Source organism: Kogia breviceps, chromosome 13, assembly GCF_026419965.1.
Source record: "Kogia breviceps isolate mKogBre1 chromosome 13, mKogBre1 haplotype 1, whole genome shotgun sequence".
Lineage (NCBI taxonomy): Eukaryota > Metazoa > Chordata > Mammalia > Artiodactyla > Physeteridae > Kogia > Kogia breviceps.
Window position 1 is genome coordinate 76,878,380 of NC_081322.1, and position 23,944 is coordinate 76,902,323.

General features: G+C 42.1%; 1 protein-coding gene across 8 annotated transcripts in view; it reads left to right on the forward strand.

The window, feature by feature from the left end:
• MTHFD1L (methylenetetrahydrofolate dehydrogenase (NADP+ dependent) 1 like) overlaps positions 1-23,944 on the forward strand; it is a 205,972-nt gene that overhangs the window by 55,611 nt on the left and 126,417 nt on the right. For 6 of the 8 annotated variants that reach the window (XM_067011021.1, XM_067011018.1, XM_067011017.1 and 3 more), the window contains exons 12-18: positions 320-456; positions 1,898-1,944; positions 4,219-4,326; positions 5,430-5,504; positions 7,071-7,173; positions 15,225-15,301; positions 21,591-21,731. In XM_067011021.1, the coding sequence (XP_066867122.1) occupies positions 320-456; positions 1,898-1,944; positions 4,219-4,326; positions 5,430-5,504; positions 7,071-7,173; positions 15,225-15,301; positions 21,591-21,731 (688 nt within the window). The remainder of the gene's footprint in view (positions 1-319; positions 457-1,897; positions 1,945-4,218; positions 4,327-5,429; positions 5,505-7,070; positions 7,174-15,224; positions 15,302-21,590; positions 21,732-23,944) is intronic. The other 2 variants (XM_067011020.1, XM_067011019.1) reach the window with 2 other exon arrangements.

Below are 23,944 nucleotides of genomic sequence, written 5' to 3' on the forward strand. Positions count from 1 at the left end.
TTAACTATTTTAAAATGCCAAAGAATGGATAGTTCTTTGCCATTTCTTGAAGTTGGTAGTGTTATTGGCACTACTGCTGAATAACTTTTCTTTCTTGGCACTCTTGGTAAAGATATGTCTGTATCTTGACTTTAGCTTAAGCACGGCCTTTGTGATGTGGGTAGACCATAAAAAGATCCAAGGAAGTTGACTGATTCAGTGATACTGGAGTGGCCTGGTCTCTACCAGTCTCCTCCAAGTTGGTTCTTGTACCATAGATTGATTGTGCATAGGTTGTCTAGAAAATATTAAATTTACTCTTCCTTTTCCCCCAAACCAGGATCACACCCACCCCTCTTGGAGAAGGGAAAAGTACAGTTACAATTGGGCTCGTGCAGGCATTGACTGCGCACCTGAACATCAACTCCTTTGCCTGTCTGAGGCAGCCTTCTCAAGGACCGACTTTTGGAGTTAAAGGTAGTTTATTTAACAACGAGTATATTTTTCAGAGCAAAATTTATCACCAACAAATGTGGAATTACAACTTACTCGAGGAACTGGTACATTTCATCTCCACACGCACTCCTGCAGCCCTCCACCCCTCACCCGCCTCCCTGCACATTCAGTAGGTCACCCCAACACGATCCTCCCGCAGAGAGAGCTTCAGGGGGAGGTCTCAGTGGAGCCCCTCAGGAAGCCGACCCCCTTGCTTCCCTTGAGCAGTGCTTGGGTTCTTGCTCAGGACTCCAGCCTTGAGCGGAAGCCTTCCACTCCATCAGTCCCTTCTTCGCCGAGCGGTTTTGAAACTCTGCTGTTCGTATTGGTGTTTTGTCATCCCAGCCAAGCTGAAAGGTCTTTCCATCCAAACCGTTAAGAGATCCCTTAGGTCAGCCCCAAACCTCATGTCATCGGAGTTGCCGTGTGGGTCCTGAGGAGCTCTGGAAACTGGCTGTGGACCGGGAGGTGTGATGAACTTCCTCTGTGGCTGTGGTCAGGCTGCGATCTGGCACCTCCACAGTCACTAGTCCTTTTTCATGGATTTATCATGAACCATTCTTCAGCTCACTTTATAATAAATAGCCTTTACTGCTGCAGTTACTGCTTGTTCTCGGTACTTTGTGGTTTTTAGCAGGATTATCTTTGTATTCCTGTTACAAATATTAACAACTCCTAACTTTAAGTACTCTTAGAATGTCATACATTATGTAGTGCAGTGAACACTAGACGTGGACGAGAAGGCTGGGGTTTTATTTGTGGCTGGGTGTCTTACCGCTGTGTGACCTTTAGCCAGTCATAACTTCTCTGAGCCGCATGTGTAAAGGTGTAAAAGATATATAGTACTAGGCTTACCAGATTATCGTGAGGCAAAATAGTGTATAAAAATAAGGTCAACTGTAAAATGATGTGGACACAGAAGGTATCATTGTTTGAAGATAGAGAAGTCTTTTTAACGTAATAACTTTACTATTTTGAAGGATTAAGCAGCGTGACAAATCATATATACTATTAACTAAAATAAACTGACAGAAGTCTGTAATGTGTAAGTCTGTTGACCAGATAGATTTTATTTAGGAAAGTTTTTTTGTACTTTAAATGCATGTGCAAGTTAGGTGAAGCATAGCCACATAGATCTGATAATAAATTAACGAAAGAATCTCATGTTCACTGTAATGCCATTTGCTGTACTCTGCTTACCCCCCTTTTAAACAAAGAGACCGAAGTCCTTCAATTATATAGTGGGACGTAGGGTGAACTTTCTTCACCTTCTGTTCTGCTTTGCCTGAGAGGTATTATTTCTCACTGCCTGTTTTTATTACATCTTGGGGGTACGTGCCTCCCTGTTGGGCTTGGGGAGCTGTGTCCCCGGGGCTCCTGTACTTGGCACCTCATTTCAAATGGTACCTGCTCTGTTGTTTAGGAGGAGCTGCAGGTGGTGGATACGCCCAGGTCATCCCCATGGAAGAGGTAAGATTCCAAGAGACATGTGTCTTGTGTCACTGTTTTTCCCTCCTGGAACCTTTTCTCTGTGCTTCTGTAAATACAGGCCCACAGTAGTTTATCCTCGATCCCAAAGTTCTGAAGGCTCTGAAAACCAGAAATGTTTGCCTGACCCATTTGGGGGAAAACCTGACATATACTGTTAATGAGCTACTTATGGATTTTGTCTATGCCACTTGGTGTAAATATTCATATATTTTGCTGCAGAAATATTATTTTTGACTAATGGATGCTGACCTGGACCCTGCCTGGAATGTTTTATAAATAAATTATTTGTCCATCACACTATTTTTCTACATTCCAAAAAATTCTGAATCCCAAAACCCACCTCAAGGGTTCTGGATGAGAGGACGCAGAGCTGTATCTCCATCAATCATCTGTTATACTGCCAAATTCAGGAAGGCCTGGACTCTTCACTTCTGTGAACTGAGACTCCAGAATCAAATCCAGTTGCTCATCTGTATCCACAGGTTCCACATCCATGGTTTTGACCAGCTGCAGCTTGAAAATGGGAAAAAAAAATTTTCCAGAAAGTTCCAAAAAGCAAAACTTGAATTTAATGCACGCTGGTAACTATTTTCATAACGTTTACATTGTATTGAGTATTATAAGTAGTCTAGCGATGATTTAGATTATACCGGAGGATGAGAGTATGTTATATGCAAATACTATACCGTTTTACATAAGGGACTTTGAGGGTCTGTGGTTTTTGCTATCTACGGGGTCCTGAAACCAATTCCCCATGCATACTGAGGGACAACCATAGTTCCAAAAAAAAAGGTCCAAATAGGCCAATGGTGTCAATTCTTATCTCTACAAGACCAGTCTCTACACCCTGTATTAACGCTTCCTTGTCCCCTGGATTTAACCAGTGACCCAGTCCATCAGTTCCACTCTCCACATCAGCCTCTTGGTTCAGGTCCTGAGAAGTCTTCCTAAAGCCCGTGTCCTTTTCTGTTGCCTGTGCGTTTCAGCAGTTACCCCGTCACTCTCTGCCCAACACAGCACGGCCGCTCCCCGTGTGCCGCCGCTACGGTGGTCTCTCCACCCCCAGTGTCTCAGGTTCCCACGCCACCCTCCCTCTCTCCACCCTGTCAAACTCCTTGCCCTGTTGTCTCTTGGTTCCAATTCTGGAATGTTCTTCCCTTCCTTTCCTGCCTTCCCTGCTCAGCTCACATTTCAAATGGTACCTGCTCCATCGAGGTTCTGTTCCATCCCACGGATCCCCTCCTGCTCTGTGTTTACCTCCATGTGGTCCCATCGGGCCATGAGGAGTTAGACCCCCTAGGCCCCAGCTCTTAGCAGTGTGCCCAGCACGTAGGAGGTGCTCACTACGAAATATTTGTTGATTTTGTTGAAGGAATAGGAAAGGTTTTTTTTTTTTTTTTTTTTTACCCACAGAGATGTGAGCATCATGGCAGCTAGAGGGAAATTTTGGATAATCTTCAAATATTGGGTGTGGGAGTGAGAAAGAATAGTCAAGGCTTGGCTGAAAAAAACAGCCCCAGGCCTCACATCTGCAGGAGGATGAGTAACAAGCCAGGAAGCTCCAGAGCCAGGGGGCCAAGTTGGGGATGGAGTATAAGGAACATGGCCTGGGGAACAGCTCAGGATTGTGCCGTCGAGTATTGAAAGGGCACTGGTGACCTGCTGTCATATGGCATCACCCGCATGGCCCAAGTTGAGCCTAACTGAGGGACAAGGTAGTTAGAACTATCTGAAGAATTTAGCAAATTACAAACATGCCGATTCTACAAATAATAATCATGTGTGCACATAAGATTAGAAGAAAAATAATGAAATAGAGAGTTGTGAGTGATACTTTTTTTCTATTTCTCAGGCTGTCACATTCTATATTATTGTTTTGCTACTGTGTGTTTTATTCCCTGCCTTATTCCAAAGTACATTTGATATGGTACTATTTTCTTAATTATAAAACAGTGCATAAAAGTACATGAAAAAAGAAAACCAAAATAAGGAATCCAGTCATTAAGTCCATCAGAATTGTTTCACTCTTAACCTGAGAAAGGAAGAATTAGCAATAGAAAGTCTGTGCAAGTGTTCTTTGTTGTCAAGTGGAAGACTGACATTTTCTGATCTTCGGATTCAGGCTATAGAAAACATATCCTAAGCATTGTAAGGGTATGTCATTAGCATAATATTTTGTTTATTCGTAACGTCCTTCAGTACTGCAATGGTGGTTTGAAACAAATAGAAAGATGTTTTTGTTTCATTTTATAGTTCAACCTTCACCTGACTGGGGACATCCATGCCATCACCGCTGCTAATAACCTGTTGGCTGCTGCCATCGACACAAGGATTTTGCATGAAAATACTCAAACAGATAAGGTGAGAAAGGCTCCTTGTTGGCCATTTTGGCCATCTTATCCTGGGATTCCTGGATTAAGGAATTCATGAAAAAACTTTGGAGTCCGAAAGTTCTCTGAAAATCTATTCAAAATGTTGTGAATTGTATATATGTCCTTATTTCTTAAGGAGAGGATCTATACTTTGGCACGGTTCTCAAATGAGTTTATGACCACTACCAAGTTATTGGGGGAATTATGCTAGTTGCACTTTTTAAGCCAAATTGTCTTCAAGGCGAACCTTTAGTTTTAAAGGTAATTGGTAGACAAGTTCTCTGAGTTTTGCCCATGGGTGTAATCTCTGGTCTCTGCTAAGGGGGTTGGAGAGATATCTTTTTAAGATTCTGATGTTACAGGCAGCTATCCTAGATGCCCTGCTAAACAGGTCAGACCCCCTTTTTGGGCCTCAGGGCTGTAGGGTCTGAGAGGTAAATCACACACCTGAAGGGGACAGACTACTAGATGCTAATTCCTCATAGACATAGGACATGGATAAAAGTGGGAATTTCTGACACATTTTACAAAGGTCCTGACATCCTCCAATTAAACTAATTCCCTAGTGAGGTTTTTGTTTGTTTGTTTGTTTGTTTGTTTGTTTTGCGGTATGCGGGCCTCTCAGTGTTGTGGCCTCTACCGTTGCGGAGCACAGGCTCAGCGGCCATGGCTCATGGGCCCAGCCACCCCGCGGCACGTGGGATCTTCCCGGACCGGGGCATGAACCCGTGTCCCCTGCATCGGCAGGCGGACTCTCAACCACTGCGCCACCAGGGAAGTCCCCTAGTGAGTTTTTGAAGCCAAAAATAAATATAGAGATAAATTTTAATTTGGTAGTTATAAGGCTGTAGATCAAGAAATGTATTTTCATACAAACTCTTTACAATGTGCATTATTGCAGATCTAGTCGGATTTATTAAAATAACAGAACTTCAGTCTAAATTGTTTACATTAACCAAGAATTTTAATAGGGTCTGTAATCTAAACAGTTTGGTTATAAATGTAATGAACTTTGTCATATTCTGTAAATTGTCCAAGTTCATGGTTAGCCCTTAAACTTTTGTGAGTTTTGTTTGTATTTTGGGTTTCTAGGCTCTGTATAATCGACTGGTTGCTTCAGTGAATGGTGTTAGAGAATTTTCAGAAATTCAACTTGCTCGGCTAAAAGTAAGTTTCTAGTTAATGGTTCTTTAAAAAGAAAATACACTGGAAACAAATCAGAAAAAATGTCAGAACCAGAAATTTTGAACTTGATTTGATTTTGGTTTTCAGATGCTTTTTTTGGATATTGAACTGTAAATAGACAGAACAATGTAACAGAGATTGCCCAGAACTAGATGCCTGAGGCCTTGATCCTGCACCAAAAAGCAGGTGGACAAATTAAGTTCACCCTTATAGATACCAGCTTCTTCATCTATAAAACGAGAGTGCCACTCTGCAGACAGCTCTAGTCAACTAACAAATGAGGACTGCCAAGAGTCTTCCTTTTTCATGACATTTCTTAACTTTCTAAGAAAGACTTTGAAAGTTCATCTATTTCAGTTTTTATTGTAGCAAGATTCTAAGATTGTATTTGTGGATGTGCTCTTAATTCTTATCCATTTTACCATTTTCTAGTGCTGTTTGCTACTTAATGCCCTACTATCACATAGATTTTCCCTTTGCTTTTTTTCAGAGATTAAAAAATAACTTTAACGGTATAATCTACAGCCACTGGTCGGTGAGAATTGGTTTAAAAAATTCATCCCCTGGCTTCTTACTGAACCAAGTTCAGTTTGTTGAGAATAACGCACAATATGGTATCCTCAGCATCTCCAACGTTTATAGTTTGTTTCCCAGATTCTTTTCTTATACTTTATCAAAAACCACTTTGTTAGAGTGTTTTCTTTATGGAAAGAGATGCTTTAAAACTTTTAATATTTTTTCTTGTGGAATTAGAAATAACTTGAAAACATAGACATAATCGTTACTTAAATTATTGGCAGGGACTTCCCTGGTGGCGCAGTGGTTAAGAATCTGCCTGCCGATGCAGGGGACACGGGTTCGATCCCTGGTCCGGGAAGATCCCACATGCCTTGGAGTAACGAAGCCCGTGTGCCACAACTACTGGGCCTGTGCTCTAGAGCCCGTGAGCCATAACTACTGAGCCTGTGTGTCACAACTACTGAAGCCCATGCACCACCTAGAGCCCATGCTCCGCAACAAGAGAAGCCACCGCAGTGAGAAGCCCAGGCACTGCAACGAAGAGTAACCCCCGCTTGCCACAACTAGAGAAAGCCTGTGCGTGGCAACGAAGACCCAACGCAGCCAAAAATAAAAAATAAATAAATAAAAGAGGAAATTGTTTAAAAAAAATTATTGGTATTTGTATCTGAAAAGAACAGCTAGTGAACTGGAGCATCTGTTAGATGGAAGTTTTATGCCCCTTCTGTGAACAGCGTATGGTGACCACATAGAGAGCCTCAGACCATGACAGACAATACGGCACTTATTCTTTGTGTACTGTCACCTGTTATTTGAAGGGTGTATTATTACAAATATCTGTGTCTCCCATTTTAGGAGGTGTTTGGACTCATTCATTTATGAGTTGGAACAACCTACCATTTTCTTGAAGTTCAGCTTAGTTTTTAAAAAGGCTTTACTGTCATGGAGAAGGTAAAAGTAGAGGGATAATTTGGTTCCATCTTGCTTTTTATTCCTTCTAAAACATATTTTGTTCTTCTTAATCATTAGAAACTGGGAATAAATAAGACTGATCCGAGCGCTCTGACAGAAGAGGAAATGAGGAAATTTGCCCGTCTTGACATTGACCCCTCCACCATCACGTGGCAGAGAGGTAGGTGCTGGTGGCTAGATGGGGAGGGTGACATGTCTTCCAGCTGGAGCTCTTCATAAGCGCACAATTGTATTTCTTCCCACTGTCTTCCTAGCTTGCGTTACATAATCCCTCCATTTATTTCGCTCACTTCTTTTACCAGCCCCTTCTCTCATCCTTGCCTCCTATTGAGGAGAAAAAGCCGTACCCTTATCTCATCCCATTCACCCCATCTCTTCCAGATTTCCGAGGAAAATTACTTTTTTCCTGTCTCATCTCTGGCCTCCTGTATTCTCTTTGAGGGTAAAAATGTCTGTGTCTCTCCCCTTAGTTGTCCTGCTGCCCTCTCTACCCGCCATTCTAATTTCTTACTGTCTTCCTCACCACTAGCTCTCAGCAGCTTAGAAATTTGTATTTTCAGTGCACAATCTTTTCTCTGAGTCTCGTGCTTCCAGCTACTTACTAGAATCCCCTTCAGCACTTCAGATGTGCAGTAGAGGGACGTCTGTCCTGACCTCCCTGTTTTCCTCTTGGCTGTGACGCCCCTCACTTCTCCCTCACTGCCCTCCACAAGGGTGGGATAGTGGGGAAAAGCACTAAACGTGGAGTCAGGAGCATTGAGTGGGTGTCTCCCCCTCAGCGAGTCACATACCTGTTCTGGGCCCAGGTCTCTTGGAGATGGAAATGGAGGCGATAATATATAATTACAGGCATGTGGTAATAACACTTGATAAAACCTACCGAAGAGTTAGATGGTGTGTATTCCTTTTTTTTTTTAGTATTAAATCACTGCTGCTTTTACTTTAGTACCAACTATGACAAGATTTTTTCCAACTTTTTTTTTGAATTTTTAAATATAATTTTATTTATTTTTTTATACAGCAGGTCCTTATTAGTCATCCATTTTATACACATCAGTGTATAAATGTCAATCCCAATCGCCCAGTTCATCACACCCCCACCCACCACTGCTTTCCCCCCTTGGTGTCTATACGTTTGTTCTCTACATCCGTGTCTCAATTTCTGCCCTCCAAACCGGTTCATCTGTACCATTTTTCTAGGTTCCACATATACGTGTTAATATATGATATTTGTTTTTCTGACTGACTTCATTCTGTAAGACAGTCTCTAGATCCATCCATGTCTCTACAAATGACCCAATTTCATTCCTTTTTATGGCTGAGTAATATTCCATTGTATATATGTACCACATCTTCTTTATCCATTCGTTTCTCGATGGGCATTTAGGTTGCTTCCATGACCTGGCTATTGTAAATAGTGCTGCAATGAACATTAGGGTGCATGTGGCTTTTTGAATTATGGTTTTCTCTGGGTATATGCCCAGTAGTGGGATTGCTGGGTCATATGGTAGTTCCATTTTTAGTTTTTTAAGGACCCTCCATACTGTTCTCCATAGTGGCTATATCAATTTACATTCCCACCAACAGTGCAAGAGGGTTCCCTTTTCTCCACACCCTCTCAAGCGTTTGTTGTTTATAGATTTTCTGATGATGCCCATTCTAACTGGTGTGAGGTGATACCTCATTGTACTTTTGATTTGCATTTCTCTAATAATTAGTGATGTCAAGCAGCTTTTCATGTGCTTCTTAGCCATCTGTATGTCTTTGGAGAAATGTCTAAGTCTTCTGCCCATTTTTGGATTCGGTTGTGTGTTTCTTAAATATCGAGCTGCAAGAGCTGTTTATATATTTTGGAGATTAATCCTTTGTCCATTGATTCATTTGCAAATATTTTCTCCCATTCTGAGGGTTGTCTTTTCATCTTGTTTATGGTTTCCTTTGCTGTGCAAAAGCTTTGAAGTTTCAATAGGTCCCATTTGTTTATTTTTGTTTTTATTTCCATTACTCTAGGAGGTAGATCAAAAAAGATCTTGCTGTGATTTATGTCAAAGAATGTTCTTCCTATGTTTCCCTCTATGAGTTTTAAAGTGTCTAGTCTTACATTTAGGTCTTGAATCCATTTTGAGTTTATTTTTGTGTATGGTATTAGGGAATGTTCTAATTTCATTCTTTCACATGTAGCTGTCCAGTTTTCCCAGCACCACTTATTAAAGAGACTGTCTTTTCTCCATTGTATATTCTTGCCTCCTTTGTCATAGATTAGTTGACTATAGGTGCGTGGGTTTATCTCTGGGCTTTCTATCTTGTTCCATTGATCTATGTTTCTGTTTTTGTGCCAGTAGCATATTGTCTTGATTACTGTAGCTTTGTAGTATAGTCTGAAGTCAGGGAGTCTGATTCTTCCAGCTCCATTTTTTTCCCTCAAGACTGCTTTGGCTTTTCAGGGTCTTTTGTGTCTTCATACAAATTTTAAGATTTTTTGTTCTAGTTCCGTAAAAAATGCCATTGGTAGTTTGATAGGGATTGTATTGACTCTGTAGATTGCTTTGAGTAGTATAGTCATTTTCACAGTATTGATTCGTCCAATCCGAGAACATGGTATATCTCTGCATCTGTTGGTATCATCTTTAATTTCTTTCATCAGTGTGTTATAGTTTTCTGCATACAGGTCTATTGTCTCCCTGGGTAGGTTTTTTTCCTAGGTATTTTATTCTTTTTGTTGCAGTGGTAAATGGGAGTGTTTCCTTAATTTCTTTTTCAGATTTTTCATCATTAGTGTATAGGAATGCAGGAGATTTCTGTGCATTAATTTTGTATCCTGCAACTTTACCAAATTCATTGATTACCTCTAGTAGTTTTCTGATGGCATCTTTAGGATTCTCTATATATAGTATCATGTCATCTGCAAACAGTGACAGTTTTACTTCTTCTTTTCCAATTTGGATTCCTTTTATTTCTTTTTCTTCTCTGATTGCCATGGCTAGGACTTCCAAAACTATGTTGAATAATAGTGGTGAGAGTGGACATCCTTGTCTTGTTCCTGATCCTAGAGGAAATGCTTTCAGTTTTTCAGCATTGAGAATGATGTTTGCTGTGGGTTTGTCGTATATGGCCTTTATTATGTCGAGGTAAGTTCCCTCTATGCCCGCTTTCTGGAGACTTTTTATCATAAATGGATGTTAAATTTTGTTAACAGCTTTTTCTGCATCTACTGAGATGATCATATGGTTTTCATTCTTCAGTTTGTTAGTATGGCGTATCACTTTGATTTTTTAAAACTTTATTTATTTATGGCTGTGTTGGGTCTTCGTTTCTGTACGAGGGCTTTCTCTAGTTATGGCAAGCGGGGGCCACACTTCATCGCGGTGCGCAGGCCTCTCACTATCGTACCCTCTCATTGCAGAGCACAGGCTCCAGACGTGCAGACCCAGTAATTGTGGCTCACGGGTCCAGTTGCTCCGCCGTATGTGGGATCTTCCCAGACCAGGACATGAGACTCCCAACCACTGTGCCACCGGGGAAGCCCTTATCATGTTGAATGATTTGCTCATATTGAGGAATCCTTGAATCCCTGGGATAAATCCCACTTGATCATGGTGTATGATCCTTTTAATGTGTTGTTGGATTCTGTTTGCTAGTATTTCGTTGAGGATTTTTGCATCAATATTGATCAGTGATAGTGGTCTGTAATTTTCCTTTTTTGTAGTATCTTTGTCTGGTTTTGGTATCAAGGTGATGGTGGCCTCATAGAATGAGTTTGGGAATGTTCCTTCTTCTGCAATTTTTTAGAAGAGTTTGAGGAGCCATGGGTGTTAGCTCTTCTCTAAATGTTTGATAGAATTCACCTGTGAAGCCATCTGTTTCTGGACTTTTGTTTGTTGGCAGATTTTTAATCACAGTTGCAATTTCGTTACTTGTGATTGGTCTGTTCATATTTTCTATTTCTTCCTGGTTCAGTCTTGAGAGGTTATACCTTTCTAAGAATTTGTCCATTTCTTCCAGGTTGTCCATTTTATTGGCATAGAGTTGCTTGTAGTAGTCTCTTAGGATGCTTTGTATTTCTGCGGTGTCTGTTGTAACTTCTCCTTTTTCATTTCTAATTTTATTGATTTGAGTCCTCTCCCTCTTTTTCTTGATGAGTCTGGCTAATGGTTTATCAATTTTCTTTATCTTCTCAAAGAACCGGCTTTAACTAGGATTAATTATTACTATACCATTATATCTGAAATGCATAGTCAGCTTTTTCAAGGCATTTGTGAGTTTGTGTTACTCTTTCAAACATTTTTGTGAACAAAAAATTAATGCAGGTGGAAGTCGGTATTTTATTTATTTATTTATTTATTTTTGTCTGCATTGGGTCTTCATTGCTGCACACGGGCTTTCTCTCGTTGCAGTGAGCAGGGGCTACTCTTCATTGTGGTGCGCGGGCTTCTCATTGCGGTGGCTTCTCTTGTTGCACAGCACGGGCTCTAGGCACACGGGCTTCAGTAGTTGTTGCTCGCAGGCTCTAGAGTGCAGGCTCAGTGGTTGTGGCGCACAGGCTTAGTTGCTCTGCAGCATGTGGGATCTTCCTACACCAGGGATCGAACCCGTGTCCCCTGCATTAGCAGGCCGATTCTTAACCACTGCACCACCAGGGAAGCCCTGGAAATCAGTGTATTTTAAACCTAGCATGGGGATATGCTAAAAAAGAAATTTTTACACAAGGGGCGTTCTTCCACATCTGCATTGTGGCTCCAGCTGAGGCAGCCACCAGAAATAGAGCCATGATTCATCCAGTGGGTCTTGGAAAAAGAAGGGGTACACAATCCCTCCTGTGTACCCAGGGCCACCTTTCAGATTGCTTTCTCCCCGAGGAGCACGAAAGGACTGAAGCATACTGTGGTTGCAAATCACTTTTAATATGAGTGATAACATTAAAAAATTACTCCAGATAAATCCTAGAATTGTATTATTGTTTAGGGCACTAAAGTGCTAATTATTGCTATAGACAAGCCACCTAGGTCAGAGGCGTTTGGAATGACATTTGATAGCTAGTTTGGCTCTTATTCCCATGAATTAATATAAGAAATAGGAGTCTCCATGAAATAGATTGAGGTCATTTAATAGTAAGGTTTTTTTGTTGTTGTTCTTTTTTTTTTTATAGACAATATTGGCTTAGAGCTAGAAAGAGTATAGCCTTTGGGTGAGATTAGATATTTTTATAATTTGATAACTAGAGAAGGGGACACTCAGTGACCACATGGGGCTAAAAAACTCTTCTGAGACCATAGATGTCGCATATTTAATGCTCGCCTCTTCCCTTTTATCCTTCGTGAGAAATTTAACTCGTGGTTGTTTTCTCCTGTGCTTCCTGTCACTAGCTTGAAGGCCTCATAAGTGCCTGGTAACAAGGTGAAACTGGGAGCCCACAGACTATTCCAGAAACACATAGTATGAGCAGAAGAAACAGCGGACATCAAGTCATTTTATTGTTCCTCAAAGGATGTGAACCCTGCTTTTCTGGCCTCACGGGCCATCAGACCGAAGACCAAGAAGCCTCAGTCTCCAGGGAACTGACATCCAGTTACTCGTTCCCGGCACTCCGCTACAGGCTTGCAGGGAATCGGTACAGTTCTCCTGCCAGAGCCAAAGAAAGTAGTGGGCCTAGCCTCGATGTCCTCCCCTGTATTTCCCAGTCCCTGAGCTGGTGCTGGTTGTTTTAGCAAGCCACTAGGAACACTCTGGATGCTCCTCAAAACAGAGCGGTGTAGTCCTAAAGGGACCATCTAGGGCAAAGAGTGAAAACCCAGATCTCTCCCCTCTGCAGGGTCCCCTCTCCACGCCGACCTGCACTCTCCATCTCTGTCCTTCCCAGTGAGTGCCTTCCATCAGAGAATGATGTCCTGTCCGTCTTTGTATCCCAGTACAGCTCTCACAGGACCTGCCACAAAATTGGCCCTCAGTAAACAGACCTGAAATGAATAAGTATGTTCCTCATTCCATCTTCAGCTCTGTCACTTAGAGGGCAGGAATTCCACATCACTAACTTAGCATTACTTTCTGTTATCTATCTTTCTTGTGTATCAGAATTTAATCTTCACATTTCTTTTATGTATCACTGTCATTTCACACATGTCTTTCCATGGACATCAAAAGCCTGGTGAGACGCCCTGTTCTACCAGGGCTGTGCTAATAAACACACGGGTGGCCTTCTGATGCTGCTGATTACAGTTGATCTTACTAAGTTTTTTTGGGGGTGGGGGGGGGTTCTTGTTTGTGTTTTCTTCGCTAAATAAAAACCAGCTGAAATTCCAATAAAAAGATCACATTAAGTTTGTGTATACTACACATGAGAGTAGGAAATATTTTTACTTTATATGATTCTGCACCATTGGTCTTGGGAATAAAGTACTAGCTAGTGGTAATAGTGAGAGGCATTCCTTTCTCTGTATGCCCTCTGCTTATGCCTTAAAGTCATACAGAGGTTTCTCTGAGGAGGGTTGCCTGGGTGCCCGTACGGGTGTGCAGTAATATAAATGTATATATGTATGTGTGAGAGAAAGGAGAGGGTTTGTTTGTTTTTGTTTTTTGGGGGGTTTTTTTGGCTGCGTTGGGTCTTCCTTGCTGCGCGCGGGCTTTTCTCTAGTTGCGGCGAGCGGGGGCTGCTCTTCGTTGCGGCGCGCAGGTTTCTCATTGCTGTGGCTTCTCTTGTTGCGGAGCGCGGGCTCTAGGCGCACAGGCTTCAGTAGTTGTGGCACGTGGGCTCAGTAGTTGTGTCGGCCCCCGGGCTTAGTTGCTCCGGGGCATGTGGGATCGTCCTAGATCAGGGATCGAACCCGTGTCCCCTACGTTGGCAGGCGGATTCTTAACCACTGCGCCACCAGGGAAGTCCCGAGAGGAGAGTATTGTATGTAGAGAAAGGTTCCGGCAGCGAGTCAGGGAGCAGCAGAGGCAGGCAAGGTCGGCAGGCGTGTCCGTGCTTTGTGTGTGGAAGAAGACATTCACGATTTCATCCTGCAGGTGCCTGTGTTCCCCAGATACACAATTCCCGCCACCATTTTTGTCAGAGCCATATGAGACATTTAGTAAATTGGATCTAAGTTGTCAGTGTGGACGGCTTGCTATTTGATGCGGTATAAATTATTAGTGAAGTCTGTGTCGTTCTGGCTTTACTTTCTGGCCTTGTAGATTTGGTTTTCACAAGCAAAATGTACATCGGTGCAATTCATACAGGCCAGTGAGAAGAGGAAAGAGAGTTGATACTTACTCGAATCATCATTGACTTCTCCCCCCACATATACTACTTTATTTATTTGGGTTTTTTTTATATGATAAAATATACATAGCATATAGTCTTGATCATTCATAAGTGTGCAATGCATGGCATTAAATATATGCCATGAATGGCATATAGGCCAAGGCTTGGCATGGTTACAGCATCACCACTAACTACACCCCAAACCTTTTCATCATCCTCAACAAAAACTCAACACTCCCTAAATAATAAGTCCTCACCCAGCCCCTGGTAATCACCATTCTACTCTCTGTCTCTATAAATTTGCCTATTCTAAGAACCCTCTACAAGAGGAATCATACCGTATCTGGTTTATTTCATTATGCATAATGTTTTCAATGTCCGCCCATGTTGTATCATAATATATCAAATGTTCACTCATTTTATGGCTGTATAACATTCCCTTGTATGTCTATACCACACTTTTTGTTTATCTGTTCATTTGTCAGGGGACACTTCGCTGTTTCCACCTCTTGGCTGTTGTGAATAATGCTGCTATGATCGTGGGTGTGCAATAGCTGCTTCCAGTGCTATTGAATATATACCTGGAAGCGGTGGGTCATATGTTCATTCAATGTTTAACCTTCAGAGAGGCTTAATTGGCTGCTTCTTGTGCCTCAGGCTTCAGTGTAAAAAGGACACTCCTTCAGAAATGCTTTTCCTTACTGCCTGTTCAAAACGGCACCCCACCCCAAACCCCTTCCCGACACACGCCGTCATAGCCCCCCCTTGGTTTCCTTAAGGCAATTAGTGCTAGCTGGGTGATCCCTAGTTTATTTGACCCCTTTCTGTGATCCTCCCTCGGGATCACCAGCTCAGGGAAGCCAAACCTTATCTCTTGCTCTCTGCTGCCTCTGCAACACTCAGAATAATGCCAGACACACAGTGGGTGGCCAGATCCCTGCTTGTTGATGCTCTGTTCTCTTCTCTTCCAGTCTTGGATACAAATGACCGATTTCTACGAAAAGTAACCATCGGGCAGGGAAACACAGAGAAGGGCTCTTCTCGGCAGGTAGGTGGTGTTTTCTCCAGGGAGGACTCTGCCCTTGCGCTTAAACTGGCCCAGAAGCTGCTTCTCCACATTTCTCTGCTTGTTCTTCCACCCGCAGTAACCAGTGGGCCCCTGAGGAGTCAAGGTGTTTCTTCCAGTCTCTCAGCAGGACTGGGAGATCATCAGGAGACAGAAAGTCTCCAATATTATTTTGCCATCCTTGTTCTGTGTGATTTTAGTTGTGTTTCTGGTAAGAGCCATTCAGGGTGTCTCTTGAATATACATTCTAACATATTTTATTGCCGACCCACCCAGTTAGCACTATATCTGCCTAACAGCTGAAAAGTGAAAATCTCAGACACATTACTCACGTTTCATAAACCAAAGAACAAACACCCAGTTATTTGGCTTAATAGCCTGAGAAGTTGTTAAGGATAATGTCTTATTACCCAAATCCAGAAAATGTAGAAGATAAATTATGATGTCCACCTTCATTTTAATAGGTCTCCAGTGTGGGGTGATGGTGCTTAGTGAATATAAATTCATTCTATGATTTTTCAGCCAGGCCCAGCAGGCCTCTAAATTATTATTTTTTGTAGTAAACTTTATAGCTTAAGACACTTTTAGATTTATGGCCTTTACATTGTTAAGTTTTTCTTAGCCTGAAAAGAATCACTTTTACTATAGTATTCAGTCCTCCTACCAAATAGACTTTTGGATCTTTTGAAATATTTGAATTAAAAAGTGAATCTGAACAACAAGGTCCTACCCTATAGCACAGGGAACTATATTCAATACCCTGTGAGAAACCATAATGGAAAATAATATAAAAAAGAATGTGTGTGTGTGTGTGTATAAAACTGAATCACTTTGCTGTACAGCAGAAATTAACACAAAATTGTAAATCAACTCTACTTCCACTTAAAAAAATTAAATTAAATTTTAAAAAGTGAATATGAGGATTGAATCGAGAAGACAAGCTAAGCCCCTACTGCATCCCTCCTCCAAATCCTGGAACGTGCACGCACAAACAGATTTCAAATAGTCAGTATCCTTGCTAGAAAACCAGAGTCCCATGACTCTATGGCCATACGCTGGGGAAGCTTCTGAAAGATAGGAAGATGGAATTGGATTGGTGGAGAAAAGCACAAACCAAAATATGATGGAAGTATGGGAGGGGGTTGCTAAATTCAAAGGCATTGGATACCCTACTTCTCAGATACAGGAGAGGGATGGGGATAGCTCCCAAAAAACTGATGCACAGGCACCTTCCTGGGATACCTGTGTGGAGACACAGCCAGTAGATACATTGGTCTCAGCCTTGGGGCCCAGCCGTGGGGGACGGCTCACATCCGAGTCACAGATTTGCTTGTGTACCGTGCTTCCTGGCTGGCAGTGAAAAACATCCGGTGCAAGGAAAAGCAGTATACTGTGACACTCAGGAAAGGGCAACCTTTTGTCATTTGCACAGCAGGCAAGCTCAGGACTAAGAGAGACTGCGAGACGGGAAGCCAAGGAACAGCGTGTCCTATGTCCTACTCTCTTGAGTGTCTAGAGACAGGGTGGGGTTGTCAGAAATCAGGTCCCCAGACAAGGAAAAGGGAGCATCAAAGCCAGGAATCGTCCATATTAAAGGAAAACCCATGTCATGAACATGGACACCAGACACAGCAGAGAGAAGCTTAGATGCCCTAGACAAGATTGCAGATCAAATGGGAGGTACTTTGAAGAGATTACCATCAGTATTCTCAGAGGCTTAAGGGAACTGTCCTACAAGGATTGAGAATTAGCTGTTGTGGAAAAAAATGGGTTAAAATCTTGGAAATAAAACTGTAGCGTTGGGGCTTCCCTGGTGGCACGGTGGTTGAGAGTCCGCCTGCCGATGCAGGGGACACGGGTTCGTGCCCCGCTCCGGGAGGATCCCACATGCCGCGGAGCAACTGGGCCCGTGAGCCGTGGCCGCTGAGCCTGTGCGTCCAGAGCCTGTGCTCTGCAACAGGAGAGGCCACGGCAGTGGAGAGGCCCGCGTACCGAAAAAACAAACAAACAAACAAACAAAAAACTGTAGTGTCAAAATTAAAATCCAGTTAGTAGATTGAATAAGAATAGGGTTAACTGAATGAGAGAGGAAAGTTCAACCCAAGAAACTCTCTCAGAACATACTACCAAAAGGAAAGCCATAGAAAATATAAAGGAAAAATCAAGAGACATACGAGACACACCGAGAAGTTCTAATACTCATCTCAAGTTACTGGTGAAAGTTAACAGAGAATGGACGGAAGAATGTATTCGAGGAAATAATAAAAAGGGAATTTATTGACTTTAAGGAAAATTTAGAATTTTCCTATTAAAAGACTTCACAAGTGCTGAGCAGCATAAATGAAGTAGACTTACACCCAGACACATAATGTTGAAATTTCACAAAGCTAAGGGTGAAAAAATAAAATTCCAAAGAGCTGCCAGAGAGGAAAAAAGTCTTGATGAGTCACAAGGGAGTAAGATTAATATTGTCATCAGACTTCTCATTGACAGCACTGAATGCAAGGTAACACTGGGAAAACTGATTTGGAGTTCTGAAGGAACAGGATTTTCAATCTAGAATCCTTGAGTAGAAAGAAAAATAATTGGGGACAGAAAATACAAAATAAGCTGGAATAAGTCAAACACAGTAGTTTGGCCTAGTAGAAACGGCACTGACATAAAAAGCAGAAACGCTAACGAATAGATAATTTTGACATAAATAAAAATTAAAATCTTCCATATAGAGAAATGATTTACAAAATCAGTAAAAGACCAGTCACAGTCTGGGAGAGGTTATTTGCAGTATCAATATAACAACGGGTTAAAGCGCCAAACATAAAAAGAAGTTCCATAAATTAATACTCAAATACTGCTCTCAGTAAGGCCTTCACTGGTCACCTTCTATAAAACTGCACCTGCCTGTCCCCAGACTCCCTCTTTCTTTCCCTGCTATCCTTACTTATTTGTTTATTTTCTGCCTCCCCCCACTAAGATGTGAGTTTCGTAAGGGCAGGGGTTTTGGTATGTTTTGTTCACTGCTGTATTCTCAGTGCATAGGACTTTGTTACATAGGAGTAGTAGGTGTTCAATAAATCTATACTAAAGAAATGAATAGGATAAGTAGAAGATAATAAGACTTATCTATGAGCTCATTAAAACATAAATAAATTAATATTAAGCGTTAGTGAGGATGCAAAGAAATAGAGACTTTTATACAGTATTAGTGAGAATATAAATTGTAAAGCCTTTTGGATGATAGTTTGTTAGTATTTAAAATTTGAAATGTCAGAACAATTCTAACTTCAGGACTACAGATTCTTCTTAAAAAGGGGGGAATATTTACTCAGGTACAAAAAAAAAAATCTATATATAGGATATTAATGGTAGCATTTTTTGTAATGGTGAACGTTGGAAGCAATGCAGTGTTCATCGTTAGGGGTGATTACATATATTTGGTGTATCCTTTTGCACAACAGAAACAGGTAGCCATTGAAAATGATAAAGTGTATATCAGGGGAGTGACATAGAGCTCTCATACAGATTGTGAAATTGAAGGTTTGTCCATACAAACGTATGGACACCAAGGGGAAAAAGTGGTGGTGGTGGTGGTGGTGGTGGTGTGATGGGATGAACTGGGAGATTGGGATTGACATGTATACACTGATACATATAAAATAGATAACTAATAAGAACCTGCTGTATAAAAAATAACTAAAATAACATTCAAAAAAATAATAAAATCATATCTTGGAAAAGAAAAAAACATATTAAAAGAATTTGGACTAAAATGAATATAGCGTAATCCAGTTTATGTTAAGAAAAAGCCAGCATACATGTTTATATGTGTAAAAAACACATAAAATGGAAGCTGGAAAGCTGTTCACCTTCTGAAATCAGTGACTTCTGATTTCAGAATAGGAATAGTAAGGAAGTTCTTTCACATTTTCTCTGGGTATTTTTGTACTGTATCTTGGCACTAGAGAGATGCAGGATTAACAATTGCTGTGATCTGAATGCCTATTTTGTGCCTTTTATTGGTAGGCCCATTACATACGTGAGTTTGTAAATCTGGTTTGCAAATGAGAAAAGTTGCCATTTTGTGTTAAGTGACTTGTCCGAGGTTATGTTCTATATTGCTTTATGCATACATATTGTTAAGTAAAAAGGGATTATATCTAAGAGGTTTAACTGCTTTTTTTAACCTTAAAACTATTGAGGACATCTTTTTACGTCAGTAAATGTAGATCTATGTCATCTTTTTTGGCTTGTGGGACCACACGGCTTGTGGGATCTTAGTTCCCCAACCAGGAATCGAACCTGGGCCTTTGGCAGTGAAAGTGTGGAGTCCGAATCACTGTACCACCAGGGAATTCCCTATATCATCATTTTTTTAATGCCTGTATATAATACCACATCTTGTAGATGTACCATAATAGATACAACTATTTCGCTGTCAATGGACACTTAGGGTGTTTGCAGTGTTGGGCTATCATAAAGAAGCTGTAACATACACATGATGAACAGATCCATAACTGCAGAGTCAGAGGGGATTCGCATCCTTGTCAACATGCTTTTTGTCTTTTGTCTAAATCTGTGATAAACACTAAGAATCATCTCATCTACACCTTAATGTGATTTAGAAATGTTTTATTTGCAAAACAAAAGTGAGCAGCTCTCTGTTAGCTATACCATTCAGGCATAAAATGAGTAACTATATTTATATTGATCCTTGTTTCATTCTGATGTTGCTAGAGATGCAAAATTTTAAAATTGTAACGATTACCAATGAAGAACTTACGGTGTTACACATTCCACTTACACAGTTAATATTTTAAGCATATTTCTAGGCTCAGGTTTTACGCAGAAAGTCTCATCATTTTTAGTTATTTTTCATACGTACTGTTTTTAATGGGTGTAGAAAACCCTCAATTTCATACAATGAAAAACCACTTAGGTTTGGGATGGGTTATACTGAGAATGTAATAGTTGAGTATAGGTGCACTTGCCTTTCAGCTAATGTGTTTTCACTAAATCAGCGACTACTGAAATCTCAACCAGGAAGTAGCCAGGAAAGCTCCTTCTTTTCTTCACTTCCTTTCTTGTGGGTGCCGGAAATGGACAATAAAATGTCTCCTGAGAGGTGATCCCTCCAGGGCACAGCCATTTTCTATGTAAGACTGAACTTACCTGGCTCACGTGCCTCTCGGGAAGGAGTGTAAATGCAGCGGTTTTGTCCAGTGGCTGAATTCAGAGGGGGAGGACATGCGCGGTCCCTGTGTCTCTTGGTTCCTGTTGGATTGTGTCGGGCTTGGAATCAGAGCCAGGAGCGGGAATAGGAAGGCCAGCAACATTTCTCGGGAAGTTGCCGCTCTCCAGCATTCATGGCTAGACAGTTCATGATCTGATGTGGCCAAGCCTCCGTGGACAGCTCGGAACGGATTCCATGTCAGCTTATGACGGGGGGATAACAGAAGTCGAGGGTCTCCTCACCGCTGTGCTGAGCTCCAAGTCTGGGGAACTGGCCTCAGAACCCTCTTTTTTCACGATCTCACCTCTTTGCTGGGCAGACACATGCATCCCCCTTGACACACATAAATAACAGCAGGGGTAGGCAGCAGACTCTTATTTTGCTGATGTGCATTGAATGCCTCCTACACTTCACACTCAGGCCTCCAAGCTGGGGACTCAGGAGCAGTCCCTCTCCAAATGGTCCCTGCCTTCACGGCACTCAGTCCGCGGGTGGAGCCGTGCGTCCATCAGATCATCACATTAATAATTACAAGGCTGGGGGCTTCCCTGGTGGCGCAGTGGTTGAGAGTCCGCCTGCCGATGCAGGGGACGCGGGTTCGTGCCCCGGTCCGGGAGGATCCCACGTGCCGCGGAGCGGCTGGGCCCGTGAGCCATGGCCGCGGAGCCTGCGCGTCCGGAGCCTGTGCTCCGCAACGGGGGGAGAGGCCACAGCAGTGAGAGGCCCGCGTACTGCAAAAAATAATAATAATAATAATTACAAGGCTGAAACGTGCTGCAGAAGCAAATCCCATAGCGCCGTGAGCTACTGTAATGGGGGGCCCAGCCAGACCGTGCTCAGCACAGCAAATGGAGGAAGGGGTGGACTCCCTAGGGAGCACTGATCCCAGGACCGGGCATGTGCTGGAAACTTGTGCCTCTGAGAATGGCCCATTGAGGGCTAAACCCTGGGCCTGCAGGAATTGCTGCAATACAGATTCCCATGGAAATGGCCATCCAGGTGGAGCTGCAGCTGACCAGTACCTTGGCTTTGCCTTTTCAGGCGCAGTTTGACATCGCCGTGGCCAGTGAGGTCATGGCAGTGCTGGCTCTGACTGACAGCCTCACGGACATGAAGGAGCGGCTGGGCAGAATGGTGGTGGCCAGTGACAGAAGCGGGCAGCCCGTGACGACAGGTGATTTGGTACGTCCATCTCAGAAGCTCCAGAGAGCTCGCCGCCCCTGTTCTTTTGTGATCAGGAGAAGGAAGGTTTTCTTCCTCTTGCATCACTGGGTAGTAATGCGAATTCAGAGAATTTCTGCACGCATTTTCCTGCTCACAATCCCATTTGTCTTACAGCTTCACCATGTTCTCATAGGCATTTATAACATGCTTGTACCTGACTGCAACCAAAGCATATGAAATCTGTTTCATGAGCTTTTCACGATCCTTTCCGATCCTAGTCTCTGCTCTGCCTGGGGTGCGGTCATCCTCCTGCAACCTGTGGCTTTTTTTTTTTTTTTTTTTTTTTGCGGTACGCGGACCTCTCACCGTTGTAGCCTCTCCGGTTGCGGAGCACAGGCTCCAGACGCGCAGGCTCAGCGGCCACGGCTCACGGGCCCAGCCGCTCCACGGCACGTGGGATCTTCCCAGACCGGGGCACGAACCTGTGTCCCCTGCATCGGCAGGCAGACTCCCAACCACTGCGCCACCAGGGAAGCCCAGCCTGTGGCTTTTTAAAAAAAGTGTGATCTATGCTGGCTTTAAATTGAGGGCAAATCACCTTTCCAAGGAATAAGAAGTGACTCCACCTTCGTCAAAGGGAAGGTTAAGTTAAAAATGGCACATTTTTGGCTCCAGCCTGTTCCCTGGGCACCCTGGCTTGTTTAATTTTGTGCCCTCAACTTGGGTTTCACAGTATAAAAACAGAGCTCCCCCTTAATCATTCTTAACTCATGTAGCTTTCTGTTGCGTGGAATGATGCTTCTTACAAAGCTTTCATGGTACCCTGGCACACCACCACCTTTCTTAGTGCTTTTTGTAATTTCGCATGCTAATCTTTTTTCCTTTTTTTAATAACCAACTTTACTGTTAATCCCCATCGATGGTGTAGCTATTTCACTTGCTTGTACGTGTTTATAAGCACATAGTACTTAGTACAACGTAGGCAGCTGTTACTCTAAATTTAAGCTTACTTTCCCACATATCGAGTCACATACCATAATGGAATCTTAAATGCACACTGATGATTGAAAAACAGTTGTGAAAAGGAGACAGGCAAATTAATATTTTATTAATTCCACGGCCTTGGGATATAATTTTAAACCTTTGCCAAAATGTCTTGGTTACCTTTTGGCTGTTTTGAAGAGATGAATCGGAATGACTCGAGTCTTGTCAAGTAGATTAAATAGGTATATCAGCAGCCCATGGAATGCTCAGTATAAGGCTTAAAGAGAAAACTCAAACCCAGGTTGCTGTAAAAATACTGCTTTTTAAAAATTATCGACAGCTCAACATTTTTCTCTAAACTTGCATATAATCGTTTCTGTATAAATATTTATCTATATCCTGTTAATCTTTAGGTATCAATAAATACGTGCCAAGAGTAGTTTGAAACTGTATCCACAAATATTTCCCTAAACTTACTCTTTTGGTGTGTGATAAAACTCTTGGGTCTGGACCAAAAAAACCCAAAGTTAACTCTTTAGTTTTCTTTTGTGTTTCTTGTTTGCAGAAGGTACCTGATTTCTCCATATATTTATAATAGGAAGGTTACAGTTCTTGCAAGGTTTATTTTCTGCAATAAAATAGAAAGTAAATTCGATTTTTAAAGAAATCTTCAATGATTAAATATTATAAAAATACAAAAATAGAAACTGATCATATAAGAGAAACACTTAACATTGTTGGTGATAGAGGTAGAAGGAGAAAGTAATAAACGAATGCACCTTGGAGAGCTGAAGAGTTTCTAGATTCTACCACCTTATCTGTTAGGATCTGTTGCATGCCACATTTATTTTTTCAGGGCCACATTCACATGCATTTGCTCATATTATGGCCTTCCAATAACTGACTAATCTGTTGAAAGATACTTGCCCAGTGTCTTTAGAAAAGGTGGGAGTTTTTTTTTAAAAAGCTTCCCTTTGTGGCCTTCCTTGGCACGGATAATTTCCCCAGTAGCTCTCAGACTTCATCCCTACTATGTCTCTTTCTCCACCTCTTCTTTTCCAGGAATGGGATAGTGAGCTTCGAGAGAGCCCAACTGAAGCATTATAGGATTGGAAGGAAGCAGCCACAATCTATGTACGAGTGGCATCAGCTCCATTCTAGGTAGACATAGCATGAGAGACAGAAAAGGAGAAGCCTTTCCAATGCAACAGTGTTCTGAGTGCCTTCTGTTATCTGTGGGATGAGAG